We start from the raw sequence: 21,081 nt of genomic DNA on the forward strand, positions 1-21,081 counted from the left end.
TTAAAGGGTCTCGGCTCAGGTTTCACAAGCTATACGCTGCAGATGAATATCAGAGCATGAACTAATCATGAAAAATTGAAAATTATTGACTGTGTGACCTAAGCAGAGTTTTATCCATGAAGTTTGATTTGAAATAGTTTCTATTGGAATAAACGGCATTTATATCTTCGTTTATGTAAATGGTGAGGCAGGAACTCGCGGTTAGGTCATGTGTGTCCATGTGAGTAGAACAGATCTGTAATTAAATGTATCGGCAGCATGTGAGCATGGTGAGGAAGTGATGTCACTGTTTAGAACTCACCCCGAGGAGCCTGTGCTTTTGCAAACGCCGAGGAGGGGCCGCTTCTCTGCAAAGCTGTCAGTGTTCAGGGGACCTGCAGCCGGAGGGACAGAGGAGAGAATATGAACTGCTGACCCGCACAAAGAGAGACATTCATACGCCGTGTGCATGTGAGGCATCTTGTCGTTCAGCCAGAGCCACCCACTACACATGATGATAAAAAGCAACTACCACAACAGGATGTGTGTTGATTGCATTACAACAGATACACTGTAATCAAATTATGGCTTGTCAAGGATATAAAAAAGACAGCATTTCTTTCCTTTCAGCCTACACACTTACCCTGACTGACCACTAAATAAAGCCAGGACTCACACAGAGAGTTATGCAAATCAAATGAAATTAAAATACCAACATGCAAGACATGAAGCATGTGCTGAGAACAGAAACGCCAATTGGTGTAATGTGTTAACACGAGCGTCTCTGCACTGGCTCTGCTGAAAAATAGACTTCAAAGCTTTAGGAGAGGGCTTTTGTCTGACTGGTTTTAATTTTGGGAGTTTAGAGAAATTGGAGCATTGGTTTAAAAAAACAAAACTGTAGCCAGTAGGCATATTTCAGGCATGTTGCTTTATGTTTACAGATCCCACATTTATCTAATTTTTCTGTTTTTAAATAAAGGAGTGAAACTTCCAATCATTTCAAGACGGAAGATGATGTTAGCTTTTCAAAAGGCTGTAATTTACTTAGCTGTGCCATGACAATAATCATCTGCAGGAAGGCAGAGTCCCTGTGGTATAGCGTGTGAGTGTAAATGTGCTGCTCCGAGACCCCTAACACTGTAAAGTACTAAAATGAGAGGAAGAAAAGAAAAATTTCCTATCACCGTTATGGGTCACGATATTCAGTCATAATGTAAAAATAGACTAGTAAATACAATAGCTAATTGCTGCCTTCTGCTTGAAAGTGACAATTTAATCAAGTCGAGTCTTGTCTCAAATTCAAAAACAACTGAATCTGGAGACGAATCAATTTCTAGGCCAGGTTTTATATGATTTACGATTTCATGCAAAGGTAAAACAGAAAAAAAGAAAAAAAAATCCTGCATGCAGCAAGGAAATGAATACATTACAGATTTGAGTTCACTGTTAATGGATGGCTGTTGCCTTTGTGGTTAAACAAAATATAGTAACCATTAGAAACACAGTGGAAAATAAATTAAAGGATTGAGAAAGCAGAACTTCCTCCTTTATTCTGGGAAAGACCTTGACTTATTAAAATTGACACCTATTTTCAGGACTTTCCAAATCCGCCCACCCAGGCTCCCGGTCGAAACAATTACTCTTTTTAAGGCCCATTACAGTATAACACTGTTCGCAGCATACAGATTGCAATCAGTTTCCCCAGTAGAACAATTCATTTTATTTTGCAGAGAAGCGTTCTCCTTATGTGTTGGCTATCTGCTGCTTCTTATTACTGAAGCTAGCTTTTATCCATGTCCAGCTTGTATTGAAAGTCACCATTGTGCATTGTTGGGATCTGCCAAAAGACCGGAACACAAATCTAGACATAAATGTCACATTAAAATGCCTCTTGGGAGACTTCATGTGGCTGAATTATACCTTGTTGCTTACAAAGAACTGTGAATATATGATCTAATGATTCTGAATTAGAAACAAAGCTGATTATTTTTTACAGTGGAAATAAGAAAGCAAGAAACAAAGTAGATACTTTCAAGTTTGCCACAAAGACATTTTCCTACCAAATGAGGTGCACTGGAATTCAACAAGGCATGGAGTGTGTACTTTTGTCAGACTGTTCTATTTCCTTCCTCTGACAAATGGACTGACCAAAAGCATGTAGAAGCCAATACAAGAGTTGTGATGAAAGAGGAGGAAAAGTCTCTGAAGCCTGCGGCCCCCCGCCTCAGCACGGGTAAAATCCCAGCTAGCGCTCTGACAGCAGGCCAATGCTGATCTTAAAGGGCTGATTTTAATATTAGCAAGGGAAAACAGCAGGGCTCTGGCACGCTTGCTGCAATTAAGGAGCAATGGGTAGTCTTTAATTTCAACATAACACAATACAAACCACTGAATGAAGGAAGACTTCATAAATTGTGCCAAGTCAAGTTAAAGGGTCAAAACAAAAACAAACCTCGGAACCTTCTGAGAAAATGTCATAAATGGTCATGCAAAATAGATAGAACTTTATAGGGATGGACAAATAATAAATTCATTAGCAGGGGGCAAGTAAAATCTCCAGGGTGCTGCCCAGACTGGAATATAATAGCTAGAACAATATAATAACGTATGAAGTGCTAGTTATGTGCATTAATGTAGACTAAGCCAAACAACCACATTTAGTCTCTTCATGTTAGGTCATGTTAGCACTCTAGACAAAAGGTCAGCAAGACATTAGCCAACATTTCAGCTATGAGATTTGGCACATCCTTGCTACACAAAAAAAAAAATCTGGTTTTCTTTTATATATATATATATATATATATATATATATATATATATATATATATATATATATATATCTGTTGACTACAAGGTGACAGTATGCTGTTGGTGGTGTTGGTAAAATAAAATTCTGTGTTCTTGACTGTATGTTGTGTTAGCAAGAGAGTTATTATTATAGACCAATCTCGGGTGGAAAAAACAATCTTTTATTTGTGCACACTTCACTTAATTCACTTGGTAGAAACTGTTCCGTAAGATGTTTAAACATAATTTGTTTAAAAGTTTTAATTTATCCACTTTGTACTCTGAGCAACTAAAAAAAATTAAAAAAAAAAAAAAAAAACTAATAATCTAAACAAGAAATTATCCCTGACATCCAGACTACTCGCTTGTCCACTCCTGCTTTAAGTAATTAGATCAACATAATAAATCGACACTGAAAGCTCAAACGTTTAAAGCAGGTTTAGGTGAAGACGTTCTGGGGCTCACAGATCCTAACGCTTCATGGAGTACAAAAGCCCCGTAAACTACACTGAGATATGAAAAGAAAAATACTCACTGATTTGAGGGGCCGGGAGGATACGAGCAGCTCGCACTGGACCGTGCCGCACAGAAAAGAGCTCCTGAGCTTCTCCAGTCAGCTGTAGGAAAAGAAAAAAGTGAACAGTTTAATTTACAGAATTGAACAGCATTGTAACAGAATAAAATAGTTTTTCTGCTTAAGAGTTAATAAACTTTGTCTAATGGAGCAGCAATCTAATTTGGGGGGAAAACAAAAGCAGAATAGTTTTTAGTTATGTCTGTGTGTACGTACCATTAAATGTTTTCACTAATATGTTTATATGGATACTACAACTATACTTTCAACTGACACAAAAAAGCTCTTGTATGGAAATGAAAAGACGCATTGTTTGGTTTTGTTTGTGGTTATGAAGTGATTTGTTACTGAGCCACAGTACAATGAGGATCTGAACACTAGCCCTCTCTCACCTAACCAAGTCAAACAACAAAAAGCCTGAGATGTACATGGGGATCAGATGGGAGTCTAGTAAACTGAGAAAGCCCTTAAAAGAGGTGTGCATGTGTATGTGTGTGTGTGTGTGTGTTTTTAAATACAGAGGATGGGCATTATCACATTAATGGCCATAATCCGTGTGTTTTAAACAGACAATCCCACCAGATTATGATCGCTCTTTTGCACAATTAGTAGCTCTCACAGAGAGAAGGCTCAGTCATGTTATTATTACAAAAACAAGGGTCACTTGGGCACCAAGATTAAATACATGGTGTGATTTGAGGGGGGGAAAGGCACGATATCACAGATAAAGACTACACGGGAAAATCCTTCCCAGGCGATCAGGCCGGAGGAACAATAAAAACGTGCCAGATTGCAAGTGTTCCATTAATCCGGCTGCCATGTTGCGTTAAACACTGTCCGTGTGTCGTCCATTTACAGCTACACCACGATTCCTTTACTTTTTATGACAGCAATATGCAAAATTACTTCTGGTTCCTGTACACTTGCCCATTTCCTGAAATGAATGTGGATTGATGAAATTCATCAAGCGATCCTGCAAGAGCTCCATCTGGAACTCATGACGTTGCAGCTTTATGGCTGTAACACAGTGTACTATAAGAATCAAACTGAAGAGGAGGGCTGATTGCTGAAGGACTGCTGGTCTTTACAAGAGCCTTATAAAGTCAAAAGTGTAAAAACGGAGACGTCAAGAAAACGATCCAAATTAACCCCAAATATGCATAACAATGATATGACGGCACTGTTGAATACTTGATTCTGATTGTTCAGAACGTATGATGTCATTTTCTATACAGCAGCTCTGACACTATTTCTGTCTGTATGGTTTATATTAAAGTGCACCTTCCAATATGTTATCCAGCCCTTCCAAGATTACACTAGGAGCCTGCAAGATTTTTGAGAATTACCGCAGATTTGAGCCAAGACACATCGTGTGACCTCATCACAATGTGCAAGTCCTCTTCAATTTACATGCATCGAATGTGAGTGCAGTGATCATAGGGCGTAATTACATGTGTCTTCACTGGTAATAGTTTAAAAGAATCAACGTCACCAAATGAAGTATAAAAGCACCATAAAAGCATAAAAAATCTAAAAAAAATTAAAAAAAAGCTGCAATAGAAAGAATTTTTATTCGCACTATTCACAAAAAAAAATAAATAAACTCCAGATTCATCAATCAGTTTTTTTTTAAGGTGAGGGATAAAGACTGATGAGGAAATGTCAGTGTGTAGCCACTATAAGGTACGTGATAATGTTTCGTTCCTTACATAACAGCTACAGATTTGGCTCTCTGTAGGCTGTCAGTCATCTGTCATCAAAGTTATGTTTGAGGCTTGAGCTTTGCTTTAGTTTTGCATTGGAGCTCTTTAAGTCACGCACAAAAAAAAAAAACAACTTTTCTGTACATACACATGTTCACACAGTATAAATCTAAGTTTCGAACCGTGGCCAGTTCTGAAGTGATGTCACGCAGCTTCCTGATGTGGTTTAACACACAGTATGACTTACAGTAATCCATAAAAATGGGGAAATCTTTGCAGTGCAGCTGTACCATGTCACATTATATGGTAACCATTTTGTAAAACCAAATTCACATTGGTCTTTTGTATGATCCCAAGCGAGATGAACAAGGAGCGAGACTGATTAAATTCACATCATAGACACAAAATAGGCAACACCTCAGACTCCCAAAGATTAAAGCTGGATGAAACACAGTTCGGCTTAAACCGTAAATTATTACTGAGGGCTGTGAGAGCTATTTTAGCAAATTTAGTCTAACCATTACATTACAAAGATTTGTATGACTTGGAAAAATTCTATTTAACTTCCACTAATAAACAAGTTTAAGCATATTAAATATTAATTTCTAGATCGTATTATCTAGAGCAGCCTCATAGCTAGAAATAACAATAGAGAAAATATTAATACAAAGACAATACAGTATATTGATATATTCTGATCAAATATGCAGAAATACATGTTTATGAAATCTCAAGAATATTGTGATAGCTTTTATTATTTTATGTTTATCGTTACAAACTGAATGGACGATTATTTGAAGTTACACATTTTGTGCTTGATCGTCAAAATTCTAAAATATCTTTCGCATTTTTCCACCTTTTTTAAGTGTTACTTAATAAAAATTAAAAAATGAAGAACCAAAAAATAAAATAAACTAATAAGTTTCATCAAACATGGTTTTTTAAACACAGTACTGTTTTGCAGCTTGAAATGAAGAATCATGAGCTGATATTTTTCTCTTATCGTCCACCGCTATAACGTAGAAATATACGGAAATGCAGAATGAGTATGTATTGAAAAGCTTTGATTAACAGCAGCTCTAACAACTCCTCTACATGTCATTGCTCCAGACACCTCTCCACTCCAACAGCCATTCAGTTCACCATGCACAATCTGCTCGTTATCTCCACCAGTGAACAACACCTTTCTAGACAAAGACCTTGCACACTTAGGAAATGTTAATGCACGCACACACACACACACACACACACTTTCTCTCTACAGCATATCTGCTAGCCCCGTTCCTCCACCTCCAGTCCTTCAACGCCATTACGCAGGGTGTCGGCTTAGCAACTGTCACAAACACTTCACGGTCACTCACAACCCGAAACTGAGCAGCTTTCAGCAGCTTGGCCAGCCTGGAAAAAAACAGACTACTAAAAACAGATAAAGAAAATGTGGCGTAAAAGATATTTTGGAAGAGAAACGTGAGACTGAGATGCGAATAATACAGAAAGAATACTGTGTACAATTTAAGAGTTTAAAATTGAAGCTGTATCAGAAAGTGAGAAGAATATTTGTATTCTTTTACTATTTCATCCTAAATGAAACAAACCACTCATAAACTTGCAACTCCTTTGATTACTTTTCTGCAATTACAAGTCTGATCCCATCATGTAACTACTCAAACTACCACAAAACATTGATGATTCTAAATTATTATAATGTCAGTTGTATAATTATAAAATAAAATAAAATAAAAAAAGACAAATTACACATGAAGATAATGAGGATGATTAGCTAATGCATTATAAATTAATAAATGAAGCTTTGTCTTTGTCTCTACTGACATCTAGTGGCTGTGGTGCAGAACTGCATATTTACTCAGCATCATGTGCACTTACACTTACCATTGCACACTTATACGTGAAATAACCATGTAATTCAACATTGGGGGGATAAAACAATACAATTACAATACAATCTGTACAATTCATGAACAGATCTGATGTCACTGATAAGACATAATACACCAACAGCTGGAAAGAGATGAAGTGAAACAGAAGAGAAAGAAGGTGAAGAAATGGAATAACAAAAAGATGAACAAACAACAACAGCAAGAATAATAAGACAAACCCCAACAACAACAACAACAACAACAACAACAACAACAGGAAGATGAACCAAAACAACAGCAGTAGCAACATGAAGAAGGCAAACTATAAAAGCAACAGCAATATCAATAACCATAAAAAACCCATTACTGACAACACCAACAACATAATCAACAACAAAAAAGATGAAGTTTTTTCCTATGTTATTTTAGAAACATGGCACTTTATTGCTGGTACTACATATTAATTATAGTTTCATAAATTGACATATTTCTATATATTTCCTACTATTTCAGTTCCATGTGCTAGTTATTCTGTTCCCGTGTTCCTCTTTTTGGACACACACTTTATTTAGTGTAATCCAATGGAACTAAAGATTTGCATGAGTTAGAAACACCAGAAGCTCTCACATGCTGATCAATGACTCTTCACTGAACAGAATAAAGTACTTACTGATACACTCCAGATTTGCATTCCGTCTGTATAACCAATCATCAGGCAAAGAGGTGGGTCCACACCGCTGCCGTGCATCTCCAGGAACTCTGGTGAGCGGGCCACATCTAAACACACACACACACATGCACGTACACACACGCGTGCACACGCACACAGAGAGAAAGAGAGAGCAGCATCTCAGTAAAAGCAGGTGTGTACATGCAAAAGCATGTTCTTAGCACTCTGTAAAACCTTTTTTAAGGAGAAGCTTCAAGTATCAGCTGTTACACCATAATGTGTAAATAGCAGATTAGTAAAAAAAAGCCTGAGGGTTAAGAGTGAAAAAGCTGTGCTGAGATAAACAGAGGTCCGCTCTATAGAATTGATGTTCCAGCCCCATTTAGGGGTTATATAATTTGCTCTCTGCATTGTGACTGGAACAATAAGGATCGGTTGTCTTATTATGATCCAGATTTGTAACTCATGTGCAATAAATTACAGTATAAAAAGCTTTCAAGGATTCAAGCAACACAGGAAATCTGTTTACAGACAATTCAAGCCGCTTGCGCTACAAATCGGAGATGTGGCGGTGCATCTTCGGCTGATTGATTGGAAAGCTGACTTTTGCTTTGAAATAAAAACTAATGAAATGATGGGGAAAAAATCGTGGTTAATGCAATAAAACAAGCACACGACCCTCCACATAATACACCGGCCTGCTGCGCACATACTTTGTCTTGTTGATGTATAAAGGTACTCTCGTGTATTGAAAGCATGCAAGACAAATGAGCCATTCGCTTAACAAGAATCGTTTTCTGATGGGACTACTGTATATATTCCGCTTTAATAGAGTGAGACATTTTATAAACAAAAAGCCGTTCCAAGTCTGCTGTCAAATTACAGTGTTGCTGGCACATGTGCATGAATGTCGATGAGAATACGCAGAGCCGGCTCTCATCCCCTTTAGGGAGAAATGAACCATCACAGCACACACAGCTCCATCTTTGCCAAACACGTCAGCCTCGCATGAACACTAATAACGCATCGCGTCAGAGATTAAAAAGACATCTATGAATGAATTGCATTTCAAAATTAATCTCTTTATAGTGTTCTTTTTTTCTAACTTTACGCATATTGCTTATTATATACAAAACAAGTTTATTGTCCCCTTGCTGCTTACAGAAATATCTCTAGCAAAGGACAAGCTACTGATACTGTATTGTGAGTACTGATACCAATTACATTTTAAAACAAACTGCTTTAATAAAATGTAAAAACAACAGTGACGTACAGGATAGGAAGTCCTTCCGCCAACTCCAGTTTTGGTTGCACTCAAAACATTACATAATAAATAAGTTTGGTCCAATAACCATTTTCTTCAAACACGTCTACTACATATAAATACATCTATGGCTGGAGAACATTAAATCCTGGTCACCTCGGTGTTAGAAAAGTGACGCTGTGGTTTATTTTTGCTGAGCATATAAAACACAGTCAATAACCGTGTTCAATTAAAAGTTTACATCCAAAGGGGATTACTGTTCATTTTTACACTGAAGTAACATCGGAATTCAGTTAAATGTAGCACGAAAACAAAGACAATGCAAACGTTAGTAGACTAAAATACAACAAAATACTAAAAAAAAAGTCAGTGAGAGTTTATTTTGATTTGATTTCCCTTCAAAGTTTTCTAGAACTTGAAACAGACGAGGAGTAAAAGCCTTAGTCAAGGTCCTGACTCCAACAACTCGCACATAAACTCCTGAGGTTCCTAGCACTAAACCTTAACACAATGAGTTTAGAAAAGAAATGAGATGCAAATAAGAAGATAGGGAAGCATGCCTGATGGCACCAAGGCAGCGAGTGGGGCGTCTCTTCTGTACGAGATACAAGATGTTAAATGAAAACAGCAACTTACCATTAATGTCTGCTTTTTCAAAACGAACCCAAAGGATCTTTTCTTTTTCGTCTGTTGGAGGTGTCCCAGTGTAGGCCTTGGAAAGTGAAAAACAGAATTCTGTATAAACCTCAGAAGGCAGAAGTAAACTTCTTGAGCAGATACTGAGCATTAGAGCTGGAGTGAATAGAATTTTACAGGCTTTGAACAGACTTTGTGTCTTTCACAGTCTTTTTCCTGAATGAGCACCCAAATACTCACCCAACTTCACTCTCCCAAAATTATACCTTTGTGGATTTTTTTTTTTTGTGCAACATCATGTTTCATTTGGTATAAAAATTTGTGGCTTAAAGGAAAAGTGTGACATAAATTAGAGATACCGTAACTGCAAAAGTAAAAATGTACTATACGTAACTTAAACAACCGACGACATCTTTGATCTCTTTGAGTGGTTATAAATCTATAAGCTAGCAAAGGAGTAAAGTCATGTGACGTCTTTTCTGGAAGCTCTCCGCATTTGGGTGAATTGCAAATGACTGGCAGAATTGAACACAACAGTGCATTATATAGGATGAAGAAGCCATTATTTCTTTGCCTACATGGTGCACTTATATAGTGAAGAGGAAGATAATAACAAAGCTTTTGAGCACTAGAGAAATAAATACTAATGTAATAATGAATCCTCAAGTATTTAAATTACTCAGACATGCCCTACTGAACACTGTCCACTTTCAAAAGTGAATCGTGAAGAAAAACAGAACACTTCAGACCTTCACAAAGCCTTGCCTTTACAAACCATGCAAGATTTCCCATAGAGGAACTGAATTCAAGTACATTCAAACTGAATTATAATCCTGTCACAGTTTAGCAGCCAGTGAGCGGTACATAGTAGATATTAAACTCCAGACTCTCAAGGCAATGTTACTGTTAAAGCACTACTTTTTAAGATAAAATAAAATAACTGAATAAAACAATGATTTTGGAGACTTGTGTCATTAATTCAAAGACTGACTCATAGTCCATACAATAGAAATATAAGTGACAACATTTTTCACTGAGAATAAGGTTTTTTCTGCATTCTTTCATTCATATAGGTGTTAAATAACACGTCACATCGATTCCCTGTTTAGTTCTGACTGAAAGTGTTGATTCTTGTCAACCATTCAAATGAAGAATTCACTTGTTTGAGTAACTATAACATAATTATAAACGGAATAAAAAGAAGACAATGAAAAAAAAAACTTACCTGAGGGACCACATCTTGCAAAAAAGTCACTACACTTTCCATATAAGTCTGCTCCCTGCAAAACAGTTTAATGACTGTATGATAAACCCACATCCACAAAGAGTTAAATAACAATACAAGTCAGCTTCAGAGCTTATATTTTTCCATGCACTCTTGTGTTAGCTTGATCTATATTAGATAAGCGTGTTGGTGTCATTCGAGTAGCAACAGTAAGGTGTTTAACAGCTTTAGATGGGCCATGAGCACAAATTCTAATACTAAATAGTAGGGCACTTATAAGCCAACTAAAGTAGCGAGAATGTAGAAAACGGAAGCCTAAGAGTCATGGCCTGAGTTTGATTCCCGGGCTGAGAACCAATCTAAACACTGGGTGTTGCACAAGCCAGTGTAATCTCAGCGCTGGGCCCAAGGCTGGATGAAATAAAATGGTTGCATTAGGAAGAGCAACCTGTGCCAAATTAACATATAAACAACGATCTGCTGAGAAGCTAAAAAAGTAAACATTTTTATTCATAATTTTTAAACATGAATTAATTTTCCTTGCATAACAGTCTGAGAACAACAGTCCAGTTCTCTTTGCTAGGCCACAGCTTTTCCTGTGTTATTTAATCTCTCCAGTGTATCCTCGATGTCCCCCGGAGTCTCCTTTCAGAGTGACATGTCTGAGAAAGCGAGAACCGGAGCTGACCAGGAGAGTCCTTATAATCTACCCAAACCACCTCAGTTCTCAAGGCCATCCCCAAACACAGAAATCTAGCAATCCATTTCCTGTACTCATGACCATTTTCTTTCAGTGACAACCCACAGCTTGTGACAATGGGGACAGGACTGTAGACTGGCTGTTACACAAAGAGCTTTATACACAAATTGAGCTCCTGCTTCACCACTACAGACCGATATAGGCAGCGCAGCACTGTCGCTGACATGACCCATCTGTCAAGCTCACACTATCAATACAAAATGACTTCTCAAACAGATACAGAGTGATATACTACAGCACTGATGATAACTGTGCAATCCTAATCTTCCAACACACATTGACTATTAGATTACACATATTGATCTCTGCTGATTCAAAGAAAAAATATACAGACAATTAAAGGAACATTATACTGCGAACATGCAAAGTAAAGCATATTCAACCAAAATGACACAGATGAAAAGACATAAAGAGAATTGTGTTTACGTAGCAGCCTGGGCTCGAACTACAACCCCTCCAGCACAGCGACTCGGTCTGCGCGGGGAGTCGGACGCCATCGCTGACCGGTGTGTATCCTGAGAAAACACAGTGTTAGAGAAAATAGAGCAGTGATGGTTAATGATCATAAAACTATATATGGTTTCAGTATGATCTGATCAAGATGCTTTGGCTCATGTCAAAGCTTTGAAGCTTTCAACCAAGAGAACTGAACTACAACTGAAACAGACTGCATATGTTATTATTAATAATAACAACAATAATAATAATAATTAGTAATAATAACAACAACAACAATAGTAATAATATCAACAATAACAACAACAACAACAATAATAATAGTGATAATAATAATGTATCTATCCTGTTACACTTATTAATCAACCTCAGGTGAGTTTCCCAACAAATTCTGCTTGGTCTGAGGAGGTTTTGGTTATTTTCTGATCTCTGACATTCAGATCATAGTAAATCTAGTACTGTGTTTTTCATGAGTGACAAGATAAACAGAAATAAGAAGGTAACCAAGAGAAGTGACTCTTTTAGTAAATGTATCGACACATTTCCCCCCGAACCACCGAGCTCGACTGACAGAGACACTAAATTAGACTTTCACTGTCACTGCATTGACTCGTGTAAATAAAAACAGATGTGTTTATTAGCCAGCTGGCTACATCACTGCTTAGCCTGCTAAGTAGCTAACCAAGCTAACTAACTAACTCCAGCCAGCAGCTGCTCACTTCTAACTGTGCTAAAGCATGAAAATAAAATGTGATACAATGGCTAGTTAGTAAAACAACAACAACACGAGACTTAAGGTCTAATTTCAGAAACATGATACAAACCAAATGCGTTATGCTTGAATTCCGCTAACTAAACAGAGCTCTCTCTAAGACGTGACAAAAACATGAGCTACGTCAACGGAAACAACAAATAGAACAACCAATGAGTGCGCCTGACTGACCCAAACTAACCAATCAGATCTGCAAGAGGTGGGTTAACTGACTACTGATAGCCAATCAGATTGAGTAATTCTTATAGCGTTTTGTTGGTTTAGCCAACGCGCTTCGTTCAGATAAAAATAAACAGTGTGACGTGTTGCGCAAAACGGACAGATGTTTAGCAGAAATCTTAAATTCATGTTTGACAGTGTTACTGAAGACTTTGGTTAGTATTTAGTCTCTCTCTCTCTCTCTCTCTCTCACTCTCTCACTCTCACTCTCTTTATCTCTCTCTCTCACACTCTCACTCTCAGTGTGTGTTTGTGTGCAGGTGTGTGTGTGTGTGTGTGTGTGTGTGTGTGTGTGTGTGTGTGTGTGTGTGTGAGTGTGTGTGAGTGTGTGTGTGAGTGAGTGAGTGAGTGAGTGAGTGTTTGTTTTTGTGTGAGTGAGTGAGAGAAAGAGAGAGAACCAACATGATTTATTCAGGCCAACCTTAAAAATATTTTGGTTTGCAGTAACAATAAAAAAAAAGGGACGGTAGGTAGGTCTATATTTTTTTTCCAAGTTTCAATGTAAAAAAAAAAAAAAGTACAATATTGGTGATGGTGATTACGTAGGTATGAATGTAAACAAATTAGCATATCGTGACGTCACTGACTGGGTCTTCAACCCGTGCCTTCGGTCGAACACACCATTCACATTTCTGTTGTAAAAAGAGAAACATTGTGCAGAAGTATTATTTGCTGTTATGCGTGTGTCCGAAGCTGCAGTTGCTGTGTGACGGGTTCCAAAAAAAAAAAAAAAAAAACCTGGACGCGTTCCGAGAGAAAGCCGTTAAAATCAATTTCGTTTTCGAAACTTGTGTTGGTTTGTCCAATCGATCCGTGCAATAGATTTTCGAACAACAGAATTTGTATTAGTTGTTTGAAGAGTAAAAAAAAAATTGGTCGGTCCTAAATTGACTGGGTCTGTCGGGTTACGGCAAACAGGAATATTTTAAAGGATGGCCTCAGTGAAGTTGCCTCAGTTTAATTTTTCTGTAATAATTTCTTATAACGTTTGTCAGAACGAAAACAATGTAAGTGCTGTGTATTAATTTCCCCTAATTAATACATTAACAGGTTAATGCTTTTGTCAATATAATATAATATAAAACTATAAGGTTTCACGGAGCATCTTGGAGAATCTGTCACACTTCTGTTTTTGCGGTTAAAACTCAGCAGCTTTCATTTTGTTAGTTTGTCTGTTCCCAAATATAATAATACATTTGGTTGAAAGGAAAGTATGGAGAACTAAAAGGCATTTGTTCCACTTATTCATGCAGAAGGCTTTAAAACCCTTCTGCATCCGTCTTCTGCATTCCTATACAAATTAGGAGCGCCGAGTCAAGTTGACCTTGTCTGTTTTGACTGCTTATAAAAAATGAAGTATATATGATAGCCTTTTTTCACCTTTTTTGTCTAACTTGTTTCCAACATATTAACATATATTTTGCAAAAAGTTTTGTAATATTTGGTATAATAAACCTCATTAATATACCAAAATGCCTCATTTTCTAGTAAATAAAAAAACAGAAATTTTGAATTATTTTCACTATAGAGGCACAAAAGATGATGCACAATTACAGGCTGGTATATTTCAAAGCCAGGAGATTGTTTTGAAGCCATTTTGACCATTTTTAATGTCAGTAAATAATAAAACCTGTTTTTTTCCAGGCCAAATTGACTTGAATGCTTATAAATCAAAAATTATACAATTATCACCATTCTGTGTGATCAGCTTATATTTGTGAACATTTTACACTTTATGTCTATTTTGAATACCAGATGCCATCTGATCACCCAGATCACACACACACCACTCAAAAACATGGCATAATTTCTTGTGAATAAAACTTCCTTTACACCTCTTATGCTTTTTATTATATTTAATTTATAAACAATAAACCTAATGAAATTATGCCATGTTTTTGAGTAAAATAAGCAGAAATTATTAAATATTATTTTGGATAACCACTGACTGGTGTATGTCAAACATCCCCAGGTCAAAGCTGACTGATGCAACTAAATTCATAAATAAGAGAGAGGAAACAAATATGATTTGAATATGAAAACACAATGTGTGTTTGTGTGTAAAGCTTGTTGGTAGAAGAAGAAGAGAAGAGAAGATATTTTCCCCAGCTGGATAAATGCATATAACAAGTGTGTAATATTTACAAATGAGTAGCTTTTGTTTTTCCTGGAGGCCTAATAAATTGCAATGCCCAATGCTTGTGTGTGTGTGTGTGTTTGTGTGTATCATCATTTTGGTAGATCATATTTTGCCCTCTGCTAGGCAAAGGTATACCAAAAGTGAGAAATATTTACAAATGTGTAGCTTTTTTTTTCTGGAGGCCTAATGAAATGCAATGCCCAATTTGTGTGCGTCTGCGTGTGTGTGTGTGTGTGTGTGTGTGTGAAATGTTTACAAATGTGAAGCTTTTGTTTTGTCTGGAGGCCAACTGAAATGCAATGCCCAATGCTTTGAACAGTGTTTGACTGTGTGTGTGTGTGTGTGTGTAGCATCATTTCGGTAGATCATATTCTTCCCTCTGCTAGGCAAAGCATATCAAAAGTGTGCTTTTTTTTTGGAGGCCTAATGAAATGCAATGCCCAATTTGTGTGTGTATGTGAGTGTGTGGGGTGTGTGAGTGTGTGTTTTGGGTGCGTGTGTTAGTGGACATTTTATGTGTGCATTTTTGTGTCTGTTATATGTATGTTCATTGTGCTGAAAAGGGCAAAAGTGTGACCTATTGCCCCACTAAATGTGGCCGAGTCAAATTGACTCGGGATGACTTGAGGAGGAAAGTATTTATTTTACGAACACATACTTCAACGAAAATAGACAAAATTAAATTTACTTGCAAAGTTCATAATTTGGAACAATCCTGGTAAATTTCAGGGAAATATGTGGAAGGAAACCCAAGTTATGACACATTAAACTTTCCAGATGAGTCAATAGACCCCAGGTCTACAGAAGGGTTAAATAAACATCTATAACAAAATGTTTTTATATAAATACTCTTTTCAAGAGTTGTTTTTTGCAATATACTGTGATACAATATAAAGTGAAACATACAGTATTACATTGTATCCAGCCAAGTGCTATGGGTAATTAGCTTAAAATTCAGAATTGAACTTCTCATAAGAAGTTAATGAAGTTAATAAAATGGACATAATTTAACTTTCTTTTACTGTTCGTGTTGTCACTTAGGCTTGTTACTATAATGGTTAAATAATAACTGGGAAATCTATCACAACATGTTCTTTTAATATTTTTTTGGCTTGTTAAAGGCCCTCACTAGTGGGAACGATATGTCTACAGTATATAATGAATGAAAGGAGGTTAAGTGTGTTTGTGCTATTCAAATTCAGTGTGCGTTTTTCTGTGATTTAGACAATCCTGTTCCTTTTTTATTTCAGCGTCTCTAAAATAAGGATAATACTCGAATATATTTCTCTGAAGTGAAGGAGTGTGTGCTACGTTGCCGTAACTGTGTGGTGTACTATTGTGTTCCTTGTTATTTTGTGTTTCCCAGAAGGGTTTACAATGACCATGTCAATCCAGGATAATGTTCTTAAAATGAAACAATATAAAATCATTGAAAAAGAGGAGACCAAGAAGCAAGGAATCAGCTATCAGATATACTACAGTATGTACTATATGTTAAAAAAGGTTAATTCATACAACTGCACTTCTTCTGTTTGGTATTTCCACATCACAAACAAAAAACCTCACTAAAAAACAACCTAAACTGCTTTAGTGCTAGTAATTGCTTATCTCTGAATTCCACTTAAGCACGTTTTAACAAATGAGTTGCATTCAAATACATTGTATTTGGTAAATTTGCACACACACACACACGCACACACACACGCACACAGCCATTATAATTACTCATTTTTTTCTCTTTTAAGGGCACACTTCAGTGTGCCACACAAATGTGCATTTTGCATGGCACACTGAATAACAAGTCACTTTACATACAGTATGAACTCAGACACCAAGTCACGCCTGAAATGTTTGAACTGACCTTCTTTACCAGAAGATCAATTTCCCTATTAAATTCATTTAAATGCCATTTCCTGCACTGTCTGGAACCATTTCGTTGTTTTTTGTGCTCCCTTTGCTAAAAGCCTCATTAAACTAAACTTAAACTACAATAGAGCATGCTGTTGTTTGCATAAGATATGCAGTAAGCTAACGGTCATAATAACCAGTGATCAGAAATTGATCATTTGTACTCACAAATCTTTTTCTGTCTCAAAGATCAGCCAAGGGCAAAGAGGCAGTTGAAGTAAGGACTCATTTCTCCTTTAATTCTAGAGCACTAAATCTATTTCCATCATTTATGTTAGCATATCATATGCAAATGGGTGTTAGGAACAACAAAAATAAATACAAACATGACAAGATTCCTGGTGATACAAGATTCACAATGCTTCCAGTTCTCTTGGCAGAGCAGACAGTTCTACCCACTTTCTTTTTTTAAGTGTATTTTCTCAGCCCTTTTAACATTAAACAAAAATGACACCGTTCATGAGTCACACAAATCCTCCACTGTAAACACAGTTCCTTGGAGTAACATTTAAAAGCTTCAAATCACACTTTTCAGTCTGTTTCAAAGAAGAACAATGTCAACAATGACTTATTAATAGCATCTAGGAGCAGTGCACATGCAGGGGTGCGGTTCTGGGATTTGGCAAGACTATGTGACAGAAATATTCAGCCCAGTATCTGCAAAGAACACTGGAGATACGTGTCACGTTGACATGACTCGTTAGATTCAATACGGCTGGTTGACATCTGTCCACAGGTGGCTTTTGGGCTTTGGACACTCCTGCAGTAAAGAGTGACAGAGTCACGGATGAAAAGCAAAACTTTTGACTTGACTCCCAAGACTTTGACCTTCTTCAGTTTTTTTTTGTTTGTTTGTTTGTTTTTTTGTATATCTTTATTGTTATTCAATCTGTTTAAAATTCACAAGTAAAGAATCCTTTAAAAATAATCACATTTATTGTTTCTACATTAAAGCTTACTTCACAGATCATTAACAGTAATAAAATACACACATTCGAGACTTTATGCGCCAGCCTTTTACATGAACTTTTATAAGGAAATTAGTTGGAGGGTTTTTCTGAGCATCCTGGAGAATCAGTCACACTTCTGTTTTTGCAGGTAAAAACTCAGCAGCTTTCATTTCGTTATTTTGTCTGTTTGTACATTCTTTGGTTTAAAGGTAACGTATGGAAAACTAAAATGCTTCTGTTCCACTCATTCATGCAGAAGGCTTAAAATAAATATCTATAACAAAATTTTTTTTCTATAGTGTTTTCAAGACTTTTTTTTTTAATTTTACAATACACTGTGTAGCTGTTTTGATTGCATTAAAGCAGAGAAATGCGTCACAATGAGATCTGTAAACAACACGGATCTACATTTGAACTGATATATTCCAATTCCCTTTAATGCACTTGAAAGTCTGATCTGTTTCTATTGTTTATTTGTACTGTTATTTTTATTTTTATTTTTTTTTACGTAAGGTTTAACTGACAGAAGTCTGAACATGTTACACAAACCAACCCATAAGCCCAACAATACTCATGGCTAGAGGACACCACTCAGAGAGAAGTGTACTTGCAGGTTTAAATGATGAGATTCAGCATCAGTTCAATTCTTTTAGATGTCAAGAATGCAATTGCTGTTAACATTGCAGAGCCACACAGCTAAACTGCATTAAACAGCAATGTTCAATAAAACAGGAGAGGAACTACTAGGCCATTGTGTCTGACAGCTGATTATATTATCTGATTTGAGAGAGATGACTAATGATACAGAAGATTTTTACATCTCAGATAGATTTTTAATATCTGAAACACTAGAAATGAGAACCGAATTTATCATTCTCAAAAAGCAATCACACATTTGTGAACAAATAATGATCTCATCTAATGCAATTCTATTTGGTGGTTCAGCAATATTGACAGAAGCAGCATGAATAATAACTGAAAGAAACAAGCTGATGTTGTTTTACATGATTCATCTTGCTGTTTTAGGCATGCTGTTCTCCCTGTAATTGATTAGGTTGCCAAAGTCACATTACAAGCTTCTTTACACGATGCCTTTTTTGTTGTTGTTGTTGTTGTTGTTGTTGCTGAGATCAGATCTCTCTGTCTTTTCAGTTCACTTTTAAGTGCGTCACTAAACTAATTAATTTTAACTAATTTAAACTAATAAAGTTCCTATTTATTTTACTGGTCTCACACCTCCAGGGTCGGGGGTTCCATTTCTGCCTGTGTGTGGAGTGTGCATATCCTCACCATGCTTCTGGTGTACTCAGGTTTCTTCCTCCAGTCCAGAGACATACATTGAACACTGGTTGCCACCTGTACATTGTTCGTAGTGTGTAAATAGGTGTGATTATGTCCTGTGATGAGTTGACACCTTACCTTGTGCCCTGAGTCCCCTGGGATAGTCTCCAGGTTTCCCATGACACTGCGGAGAATAGGTGGTACAGAAAACAAATAAAAAGATGTTATTAACTTATTTTTTATCCTATTTACTGAATATAGTCGCTGCTGTTAGTGTCCTCCATTGTTGCTTTGATGTGGTACTGAAAAACGCCTGTTCTCACATTTAAACAGCTTTGTCCACAATTTTATTCTGATTTAAAGATGAAATGCTCCCTAAAGCCTTTGTGTATGTTAATACAATCCATCAATCTTTTGTCAAACCTAACATCTAATGAAATGACCCTGAAGATGGAGTTGGAAACCCCACATAAGAAAACAGTAAGGGCAAGTAAACGAAGGTGTATTTAAAACTTGTTTCCACTGTTTCAGTCTTTAAACCACTCTCACACAGCTCTGTTTGAGTCTTGATCAATTCTCTCTGAAATCTTGTATGCATTCCTTCAAAAGAGAAACTCCAAGAATTTAATGTGCTAAAAGTTTTTATACAGCAATTTTATTTGTGAATTTCTGTCTTATGTTGCAACAGGAAACAGGAAACAGGGCAGAGAGTGAGTTTAGGGAATGTGTAGTTTCACCTGTAGCTTGTTTAGTTTTTTGGGGTGAAATGAGCCAAACAAGTTGTTGTACATTATGTCCAGCAGAGGGAGCCCAGAACTAGGCCTAACCTTGTTTAGGGAATCCCACCAAATCAAGTTTTTTCATTTCAACCTTAAATAGCTGACGCAGTACATAGCTGTACACACACACACACACACACACACACACACACACACACACATCTATATAGATAGATAGATAGATAGATAGATAGATAGATAGATAGATAGATAGATAGATAGATAGATAGATAGATAGATAGAAAAGAATTTAAAAGATATATGACACTATAATCAACACTCACTGTCCACTTTGTTAACACAACTGTCCATTCATGCAGTTATCTAATCACGAACCTGATGTGGTCTTCTGCTGTTGTAGCTCATCCACCTCAAGTTTTGATGTGTTGTGCATTCTGAGATGCAGTTCAGCTCACCACTGCTGTAAGGAGGTAATATTTTAGTGTCTAGAAATGTCCTGGCAGTTTGAACCAGTCTGCATATTCTCCTCTGATCTCTCTCATTAACAAGGTGTTTCAGACTGAAGGCTGTATAAACATTCTGCACTGAAAGTCTAGCATCTGTTATGTGTTAAATTCCCATCAACTGTTTCTAAAATACTACAACTAGCATCTGTAACCAACAAACATGTCACAGTTAAAGTCACAGAGATCACTTTTTATCCCATACTGGTGTTTGATGTGAATATCACCAGCAGCTCTTGGTTTGTATCTGCATGATGTAATGCATTGTGCTGCTGCCACGCAATTGGCTGGTTGGAGAATGGCATAAATGCACAGGGGTTCCTATTAAAGTGGCCACTGATTGTACAAGGAATGTTATCACCTCTGACCTTGCTGTGCTAAGTCGTATTGACACACTGTACCAAATCACATGAAATAAGACATCTGCCATGAGCATACACAATCATGCAGAATATGAATATAAAAGCTGCAAATCTAAACCATTACCATAAATATGCTTGAAACAAGGTATAAATGCAGAAATTAAGCCACCGCGAAGTTCAGAATAAATTAATCTAAACACAAAAATTAATCATATAAAATCAGCAAATAATTAAAGGCGAATATTTCCTTCAAAACTGATTGAACGTTATTC

General features: G+C 36.7%; 1 protein-coding gene across 3 annotated transcripts in view; it reads right to left on the reverse strand.

Annotated features, from left to right (window-relative positions):
- bcas3 (BCAS3 microtubule associated cell migration factor) overlaps positions 1-12,873 on the reverse strand; it is a 184,850-nt gene extending 171,977 nt beyond the window's left edge. For all 3 annotated transcript variants that reach the window (XM_060887632.1, XM_060887631.1, XM_060887633.1), the window contains exons 1-7: positions 12,759-12,873; positions 11,905-11,993; positions 10,719-10,773; positions 9,494-9,569; positions 7,594-7,700; positions 3,305-3,386; positions 302-374 (exon numbers count right to left, since the gene is read on the reverse strand). In XM_060887632.1, the coding sequence (XP_060743615.1) occupies positions 302-374; positions 3,305-3,386; positions 7,594-7,700; positions 9,494-9,569; positions 10,719-10,773; positions 11,905-11,975 (464 nt within the window). In that variant the 5' untranslated portion in view covers positions 11,976-11,993; positions 12,759-12,873. The remainder of the gene's footprint in view (positions 1-301; positions 375-3,304; positions 3,387-7,593; positions 7,701-9,493; positions 9,570-10,718; positions 10,774-11,904; positions 11,994-12,758) is intronic.
- Between the last annotated feature and the right edge of the window lie 8,208 nt (positions 12,874-21,081).

Source organism: Tachysurus vachellii, chromosome 15, assembly GCF_030014155.1.
Source record: "Tachysurus vachellii isolate PV-2020 chromosome 15, HZAU_Pvac_v1, whole genome shotgun sequence".
Lineage (NCBI taxonomy): Eukaryota > Metazoa > Chordata > Actinopteri > Siluriformes > Bagridae > Tachysurus > Tachysurus vachellii.